This window comes from Rosa rugosa, chromosome 2 (genome assembly GCF_958449725.1).
Source record: "Rosa rugosa chromosome 2, drRosRugo1.1, whole genome shotgun sequence".
Lineage (NCBI taxonomy): Eukaryota > Viridiplantae > Streptophyta > Magnoliopsida > Rosales > Rosaceae > Rosa > Rosa rugosa.
The window spans coordinates 24,612,755-24,622,648 of NC_084821.1; the positions used below are offsets into that span (position 1 = coordinate 24,612,755).

The 9,894-nt window shown below is 39.6% G+C and overlaps 1 protein-coding gene across 1 annotated transcript; it reads right to left on the reverse strand.

Moving 5' to 3' along the window:
- Nucleotides 1-541: 541 nt before the first annotated feature.
- Nucleotides 542-7,622, reverse strand: LOC133734690 (pleiotropic drug resistance protein 2-like). The gene is made up of 20 exons (XM_062162304.1): nt 7,201-7,622; nt 6,881-7,001; nt 6,704-6,792; nt 6,442-6,526; nt 6,041-6,331; nt 5,861-5,951; nt 4,813-5,713; nt 4,523-4,683; nt 4,331-4,434; nt 4,044-4,206; nt 3,880-3,951; nt 3,622-3,749; nt 3,076-3,408; nt 2,701-2,991; nt 2,528-2,611; nt 2,222-2,355; nt 1,909-2,136; nt 1,525-1,696; nt 1,159-1,413; nt 542-897 (listed from the first exon to the last, which is right to left on the reverse strand). The coding sequence occupies exons 1-20, from the start codon at nt 7,587-7,589 to the stop codon at nt 625-627; spliced, it is 4,365 nt and encodes a 1,454-aa protein (XP_062018288.1). The 5' UTR covers nt 7,590-7,622; the 3' UTR covers nt 542-624.
- Nucleotides 7,623-9,894: the final 2,272 nt, after the last annotated feature.

The following is a 9,894-nucleotide window of genomic DNA, read 5'->3' on the forward strand; positions in this document are numbered from 1 at the left end:
TGTCTATGCAAATATTTGATTTACTAATATAGAAATGTTAGTCTTTGGCTGTAAATTCATTCAAGCTCAATACCGGATTACCAGTTGCTACTTGGATGCTAGTGACATCTTCTAAAGTCCCAATATGGCCAAATACTGTAGGATTCTCACATTGAGGATACAATCCATACAGCCAGACCCGGGGGGAATGCAGTAATCATGATCAGAAAAGTTGGCTCAAGATCAGAGAGTATAGCCAACAAAGAATCTTCAGAATCATTGTAGGGAACTCGGAACATGGCATTTAGAAAAACCGCTCACCAAGTCAGAAATTAGATTCAGCCAAGTCTAGAATGCAACCACAGGGCTTATCAAGAGGTCTTCCAATCAGTGCATGAGATCTTTTCTCATGGGTGGTTAGAAGATAGAAAGAACAATGCCATTGCCAAGGCCATTGTTTATTGAATATTGACGAATAAATATGACCAGTTAACTGGGAAAGACGTTGCCCAAGCCAATCAAAATTACAACATATGTTATGATACAAACAAGACAAAAAGAATGATCATCAGAGTTCTTTTCACTCTGACTTGCTGCTATAACATCCCTGAAAAGGCTGATTGGATGCACAATGAGGTTGCTTGATCATCTCCTCTGGAAGTTAAGGTACTTGATACCATAAGCAAAGACAAAGAAGAAGAGGAGGACCCAACCAACATGAGCAACGACAACTGGTATGAGGAAGTCGTGGTCATAACCCCAAACCCTTTTAAGGAATAGATCTAGTCTTTCTATGCTTCCATCAGAAAGTTGGACAAACTTATCCTTCCGGTCACCAAATTGAGATGATTGGACACCGTAAATTGTCCAAGCAATTGGAGAACCCCAATAGTACCACCTCCACCATATCGGGAGTAGCTGCAAATTTAAGAATGAATATTGTCATACTCAATTTTACCTGGTTTACCAATTGAACGCCTAGACTTTCATGCATAAGAGAAACTCCTACATTAGCAAACTTTTTTCGAACATATTCATATTTCTAGAAATCTATTTAAATTATAAAGAATGCCACCTAATTTGGTATATTCGAAAATCACATATCTTCAACATTCCTGGGTATGAGTAAGGACAATGAAAATAATAATAAAAAAAGAGAGAAAAGAAATTAAAACATACCGGTCTAGCGAGGAGGAAACCGGAGAACAAATTCCAGAAACTCATGAAGAAGGACATGACAATTGCAGCGATTTGATGGCCGGGAGTTAGGGCAACCACCATCATTCCATACATTGACATGTATGTAAAACACATGAATATAAAGTAGTAGAAATACAAAAATTTCTCAACTTTAAATTCATAGCCGATCATGGTAAATAGAAGAAGGGAATAAATGAATGTTTGTATAGCAACATAAATCGTCTCAATGGCCACCTACATCACAATAGTTCATAAAAAGTTAATAAATAAATAACAGAGCAGAACGTATAATTTGGTGTTCGGCAAAAACGAATACAAAAGTGAGTCTGTGTTCGAATATCTTACCTGAGCAAATGCATAAGGCAACTCTGAATACATTCCTGCTGCTCTTTCTCGGTAGAAAACTGTTCTCTCAATCGCAACCACAGATTGCACGGCAGAAGCATTTCCCGCTCCAAGGAAAAGAACAGCAGAATAGGTTGCTCCCAGAAGGTTAATAATATCTTGTTGTCTCTCTCTGTTGAAAAATCATACAAGTGAGAACTCAAGGAGAGAACATTTACTGTAAAAGGAGTGGGATCCCCTACAATTTTATTCAAAACAAAAACAATTTTATGGAGGTCTAAACCCAAATTGGAGAAAATTTGTAACCGGGTCGCATATTAAAAGAACACAAAAAAAGAAATTGACAAATGGAGCATTATAATAAGTTGAAGTTCTTAAACTTACAACACGTTTCCTTTCTTCCAGAAGATGACGCCAAAAAGTACGCCGATGACTATTGTGTTGAAAAACCTGATGGCATTGTACTGCGAATTCCTCCAGTATGACCAGTGTTGTTTCCAAAAGCAAGCCTTGCATTGAGTTGGGAAGCTTTGCGAGTATTGGGTGGGGAAGTAAAGGTCCTTGGAGCCTGGGAGTGGTGTGCTCAATTCCTTGATAAGATCCTGAACGCTCCTGAACAAGTGATCACAAAATTAAGAACTAATATGAGATTTGGACAAATAAAAATGAGAAGGATATACTAATACACTGCACATACCTATACAGCTCAGAGTTCGCATATATTTCGGCAAAATCAACGTTATTTTGAGCCTCAACTGCAGCAGAGCTGACCTCTAACATCCATGTAGCAGGGTTGTAGCCGTCTTTTATCTTGGGAACTCCCGGAATGGCCTGCAAGAGGTTTTTGATATAGTAACTATTTCCTTCGCTCCAAAACATTATAATTTCATTCAGAGCAATTGAATCATTATAAAGAGACATTCAAACTATCGAGAATGCAGCAACTATCGAGAACTCGATTGGATTGAACTGAACACTAAAGGTAAAGCATGTATAAAGTTACCTCAAAATATTCAACAAGTTTGTGAGACCGCTCACCAAGAGGTCCAGCATAAATCACTTGTCCTCCTCTTTTCATTAAGAAAAGCTGCAAGGGAAAACAAAATAAAGGTGAAATATGGCACATGATATAGTGAACAATGTTAGAGATTGACATATCTTAAGAAATGATAATACCTCATCAAAAGCTTCGAAAATGTCAATGCTAGGTTGGTGAATGGTGCAGACAACAGTTCGTCCAGTATCGACGGTGTTTCTTACAGTACGCATAACAATGGCAGCTGCTCTAGCATCAAGCCCTGATGTTGGCTCATCCATAAAGATAATGGAAGGATTTGCAACCAATTCTACAGCAATGGTCAGCCTCTTTCTTTGTTCAGTTGAAAGTCCATCAACTCCTGGAAGTCCAACTAAAGCATTCCTCAAGGGGTTAAGCTCCACCAAGTCCATAACTTCATCAACAAACATCTATAGCCAACAAAATCAGAGTCAACTACGTAGCAATCTCCACCAAGTCCATCACAAAAATTAATGGTTCACCAAATGATATACCTTTCGTTTGCTTTTGTTGACATCCTTGGAAAGACGTAGCCAGGCAGAGTATAGCAGAGATTCATAAACAGTAACATATGGTGAATGAATGTCGTTCTGTTCACAATAACCGCTAACCCGAGCAAATGTGGTTTGGTTTTTTGGATAACCTGAGATACTAATACTTCCTTCTATATATCCACCAGTCTTTCTTCCAGCTAAGACATCCATCAAAGTAGTTTTTCCAGCACCGCTAACACCAACTAATGCAGTGAGAACTCCTGGCCTGAATGCCCCATTAACATCTCTTAGTAGTTGCAGTCGGTTCTCTTCAATACCTTGGGTCTTCATCTCCTGATAATGAAGCAAATTTGTTACTAGTAATAGATACAAGAATGCCAATTTTGAGTCGCTGTTAAAGTTGATGGATGTTGAAGATGCATTTATTAAACTCAAATTTGAAGCCTATACACTTTTTAGTTCTGTTTCTCTTTTGATACAAGTTATCACACTGATTTCCAGAAATTGAAAGCTTTGTGGAGATATAAGAAAAATGGTCCAACTTACCGCAGGCATATCCACATAGTAGTTCACATGGCTGAAAGCGAGTGAAAGGGGCTGGAAGGGCAACACCATTCCTCGCTTGGCTTGTCCATTTGAAGTTCCTTCTGCATTTCTCACTTGCATATCAATACCTGAAGGAAATTTGCAAGTAGCCATGGTTATATTTGTGGGGTAATTCATAATTTATAAATACAAAAAGAATCCTTTCAAGTAAAAGGATCCAAGTCAAGTTATACAAAAGACACCACATGGTATTCCAACCTTCTGTCAATTGTGGCCTCCTCTTGGTTTCAGAATCATCCTCCAGAATTAGACCTTTGTTGTCGCCAAGGGCTAAAATGGGTTATACATAGAACAAATAGTCAACACTTGAATCCATTATCATAACAATAGATAAATTATGAAATGAAATTTATTTTACTTACGGTTCAAGTAGGTAAGTGCTGCAATGAACAGCCCATTGAAAAGAAAAGAAAACCCAAAAAGTGCTCCAACACAAATCCAATACCAATATTCTTCAGTGTACAGACCTCTTTCTCTGAGAAGGGCTTTTCCGAGAGTAGGCTGAGTGGAGGTGTTGCTGGGGGGCTGTTCCAAGGAGCAAAAAAAAGTTGTTAAACTTGAGAACTTGAGCCCGATCATGGAAGATTGAACCTTAAATTGTTATTAGTAATGTATAGGATGAAATCAACTGAGATTTAAGATGACTTACACCGCCCCATCTTTTATCAAGAAATTCATTAATAGCAATTGCATTTTGTCCATACATCATAGGTGAGACATAGTAGCCCCAAATCATCCATGACTGGATGTCATCTGCACAAGAAGATGAGAATAGTTTAAACAATTTGAAAAATTATAGCAGTCTAATAGATACAAGCATTGAATAGAAAAGGAGACTGACCTTTAGCAACAATATAACCTCCTAGGATAAATACCAATAGCAGTGTAAATGAACCAATTGTGTTAGCAACCACATCTGATCTTCCAAGTGCTGCAATGAAACGGAAGAGGGAGAGTGCCATCTGACTTATACCAATGAAAGCCAATAACTGTTTGAAGAACCTGAACATATTGAACATACGTCAGACAGAAAAACAACCACTATTTTTAATTTTAAACCTCACATCTAGCCATATATAAAACATCGATCTGCAAATGATACTAGTAAAGTAGTAATAGAGTAACACTCACCTACTAGGATCAGGTGCAAATCCTATGGTGTAATAGGTAAAAATGATCCATATTGCAGATTCCAACACTGAAACAGGAATTCTGGTCACCCAAATGGGCAAGGCAAAAGCCCAAGCTGGATAGAACAAGGCATCCCTCTGTTTAAAGAACACTGGAAGCCGGAAAACTGTCATTGCAAGCTCTGCCACTCCATTAAACATGACGTTAATGAGACTGAAAAACATTGCGCCCCAATACTTTGCTGAACCTTCTAGATCCCCAGGTTTCATTTCTGTTCTTAAGAATACGGTCAAAGCAATTGTAGCCATGATGGCAATCTGTGTAGTTTTGAATATGTACACAAAAGAGTTCCGCTTCATGAGGAGCCATTCCCTTGCAAAGCATGCCTTGAAGAGCTCCTTATTGGATATTCCATACTTTTCCTTGACCAAAGCAGCAGGATGGGCATGTCTTTTATCATAAGGAACTCTTAGTTCTTCCCCAAGCCGTTGGCCAACATGGAAGGAGCTGAACGCCCGAGCAAAATCAGATACTGTGACTAATCTGTAAGGTTGGTTCTTCTTACACCAGTATTGTTCCTGGTCCTTCCTTGAGGTCACTTCTTGCAAGAAGTCTGCAACACCTTTTCTGTCAGGGCATTTGAATCCCATATATTCAAAGAACTCGAGGACATTCTCACGTGGGCCTTGATAAACAATCTGACCCTCGGAAAGAAGGATAATATCATCAAAAAGATCGTACGTCTCAGGTGCAGGCTGCAAGAGAGAGATGACCATTGACACATCCATGATGTGAACCATCTGTCTCATGTATTTGATAATCTGAAAGGTTGTGGAACTGTCCAACCCTGTTGATATTTCATCCATGAAAAATGCTTTTGCTGGTCCAACCAACATTTCTCCTGCATTCAGTGAAACCCCCACAAGTTATTACTGGAAATATATTTGACATTAGTTATCATTCCACAATTTCCATGCAAGCAAAAAATGGTCAATATGTATTCAGCGAAAGATAAGAAAGCATAATCATCATGGAACAAGTCACATACCAGTCGTGACACGCTTCTTTTGTCCACCGGATATTCCCCTTCTCATGTCATCACCCACCATAATATCAGCACAGATGTCTAATCCAAGTATCTGTTAAAAGAATGAGATACAGTCAGGCTAGCTTGTACAATAGACACTAGAGCAATAAATGATAAAGTCTTATGTTTGAATCAACAGACCTTGAGGACATAATCTGTGATCAAACTTGTTTCCTGTCCCTCAACAGATGTGGCTTTCATGTATGCATCAATCGCAGGATCTGGTTTGATACCTGCATCTTTCTCCCGTCTAGACAACTCTGTTAGTATATCATACCTTGTTCCAACTCCTAGGCAACGTCCGGAGAAATCAAAGGTTTCACGAACTGTCATCTCACCATAATGAAGATCATGCTGGCTAATATAAGCAGAGGTTCTCTGAGGAACAAATTCGTTAAATTCATGGCCGCAGTAAGTCACTTTCCCAGTTACCTGTTTTAGAGCACAAGTTGTTAACACAGGTGACAAAAAAGACATTTAGGCACATCAAATACAGTTTACATAAACTGGCAAAAGCTGAGACAAACAGAATGACAAATTACCCTAAGATCCCTATCTAGTTTGCCAGAAAGTGCTTTTAGCAATGTTGTTTTTCCTGATCCCGGTGGTCCAAGAAGAAGTGTCATCCTGAAAACAGACAAAACAACAAATTACTTCGTTTAGGATATGTGAACCGACTAGTTCTACAACTCTTATCATTCATTATAAAATATTTTGTTAACGAACTAATATGTGAAGTTTATTGGTATAGCGGTACAAGTCCCGGCCAGAGATTATTTCTAGCTGCCAAATTAATGTGCATACCTTGCTGGTTTGACAATACCACTAACATCTTGTAGTATCTTAACAACTCTTTTCTTCGATGGTGAAAGACCAACAAGTCCCAGCAGTCCCTGATCACATCAACGGTAATTTAGAAATCTATAGACTCAAAAGTAGGCACACAAGACAAAGAAGTACTGGGAAATGTCTATGCAATACCTCTATTGTGTTCAAGGTGGAATTCCATAGAGTTGGAAGTGCTCTGGTGCCTACAAACGCATCTCCATCTATTGATAAATTCTGGAATCTAACCTCAACTTTAGGAATATCGATGCCAACCCTGTTCGCCAAGTTATAAAGCAAAATTTAGGCAACAAAAAAATTTTCAACTTGGCTTGCAATAAAACCAAGCAAAATAATCTCTGAACTTCTGGTATACTAAGCTAACAAACTAAAAACATTCAAGTTCAAAGTAAACTTAAATTCCAAAATCAACACTCTATTTCTTTGCATACAAATTATGGGAAAGAGAAATAAACCTGTCATTTCTGGCCCTGAGCTTCTTCAAGAACTTTTCATTATCCTCCTCAATAACCTTGAGTATGCTCTCCATCAACTGCTTCTTATCTTGATCCCCAAGATGCGCAACGTCAACTTCTTCAGCCACAACCCTTCCATTGCTCATCACATTCCTCAACATGCCTCTCCTCATCCTATCATAAGTCGGCAACCGCTCTATGGCCGCCCACTTGAGCTCCTCCTCCTCGTCCAGCGCCGGCTGCCGGACGCTCCGCTGGAACACGTCCGGCGCGTTCCACATTTCTCGGACACTCGTCGACCGCCAGCTCCTCCGGCTGCTCGACAGCGAGCTCCTCCGGCTGCTCGACTGCCTTATTAAGTCTTCTCCGGCCATTCCCGCCGCCGCCATTTTTTTGGCGGAAAGCAAATCAACTCACTGAAGTTGGTGTTGGTGCAACCCAAAATGGAAAGTGATCAAACCTCAATAGTAGCCGGAACTTGGGGATTCCCAAGTTGAAAGTGATCGTTTTGTAGTCTGAAAGTACTTCAGACTTTGGGTGAACAATGAGAATAAGAAAGAAAGAGGAAGAGACGTGTTGTTGTTGTGAAGAGTTTTACGCGTGGTTTATATAGAGAAAGGGAAGAAGGAGAAGTCGAAATGCGGGAGTTCATTTTCTCCGAAGGGTTTAAATTTCAAAGAAACAGAAGTTTCTTCTCTGTAACACAAAGTCTTCGGTCAAGCAAGACAGCAAGTATTGAATCAAAATATCACATATCCTGCCAGCGCCGCAGCCCCGCTTAGATTAGTAGCAGCCGCTTCACCATTAGAAGTGGGTCACGGAGAACAACAGAGGCAAAATACAACACATGAGTTTGAAAATTCACTTTGTTTGTCCAGTAGCATAATTTGTTCAGTAGAAATTAAAGTTATTCAAATGTTCAAAGTTCAAAACAAATTAATTCAAACTTCTAGAAAGTGAGTTGAAGAGTCTTTTTCTTATTTTTTTTAGTAGAAACGAAAACTTTATTCTCAAGCTGGTAACATTACAAAGAAATCTGTCAAAGATAAATATAAGTTTCATACACATAATGCTACACTTATACACGCATGTTTTCCCTGAAATATATAGAAAAATCACAGAATGCATAATAAAATTAAAATTAAAATTAAAACCCTCTATCGTACTCCCATCCTTGACTACGTCAAAATATCTAGTTGAGAGCCATTGATTTATTTTTCTTTTTTTTGGATATACTATTCATTGATTTTTTGGCTTTATGGAGCAAGTGACTCATAACTGTTGTCAAAATAATATCCTTCTCGATATATAAGGGATATCGAGGCATAAGTCGGTTCTTTCTTTCTTTCTTTTCTGGTTAAGGAGCGTGCCGAAACCGATTTAACAATAGCAGGAACAATCTCCCCAGTCAACATGCCATCCAAACCAGGTAAGACGTACATCCTCCACTCCCAAATTAGGAGGGGCTTCCTCATCTGTACGTAGTCCTCCCCTTTTTCAAGGGTGCGTCCAGAGAATCGGAGCTCGGGCGCTTTCCCAAACCAGGGCTTAGCGTATTTGAACCCCCTGAGCGACGAGCTTGGGAGGCAAACAAGGTCGCACCGGCTTGGGCTTTCCGGTCTTGGTCGAGCGACGAGCTGCCGGCTTGAAAGTGCAGCGCGTGGTCTGACGTTGCTTCTCGTCGGTGGATTCGGATTGACCTGCAGGTTCGGCGGTCCTAGGTTTCCTGCTTGGGTCGTCAGACCATGCAGTGCTGGAAGGGAAGGTCGCCGGAGTTGACGGCGGTGCCATTGCAAGCGGGCTGGCAAAGATCTGAAGCTCCTAGCAGCCTTCTTGCCTAGGCTTGGGCTTCTAGCTCTAGGCCTGGGCCATGTGGGTTCAGTTTAAGGGCCCATTTGAGTGTGTCTGATTCTATTCCGAATTGGGCCAGGTTGGAGGGTGTCTTGACACCCTCATTCATTACTTAGTGCATTGGGATGGCCTGGCCAGAGAATTTGACCTCCTTGGGTGATGGTGAGGGTTTCTAAAGTGTCAGTCGTAATTCAAATAATGTTTATACGGAATTGGTAATTATCTGTAGTTGGAGTAGAGAAAACGGCTTCTGAATTTGTTTATTGGGAAGTAGCTTTCTTTTCATACCACAATTGCGTGCCTAGCGGATGGAGGGCCAGAAGATGATTTTTTTTCTAAAAGACACAGAGTTTTTCTTTGTTCATGAGTTCGCTTTACAAATCAGACTCAAAATGACTTATATGGACTATGGAGTTTACATTATTTAGATAGAAGTTTCTCTGTTTTAAGTGTATGTTAGACTCTGGTTTTTTTTTTTTTTTTTGAAAGGAGACTTTGGCTTTTTGACTGGTCATCTAATGCAAATAACCTGTATTTCAAAAAAAAAAAAAAAAAGTGGTTAAACACCATACAATCTTTTTCATTTTAGTCTATTCGAAAAGCCTTCTTCCGAAGACTCGTATTCCAAATAATGGGAAGCCAACCATAGTGAAAGCTTCTTTGTCATTATTGACATGAGAAGAGTCACACAGAAGTAAAATAAATTTGTTTCATAACTCCATGTGACCATGTGGAATAATCAAGGAGATATTAATTGGTTAGTGAAAAAATCTTCATCAGATGTTTGAGTTGCAAGAGATCATCATGGAGATTGTTGTATCTTGTATCTTGCACCAATGTTAA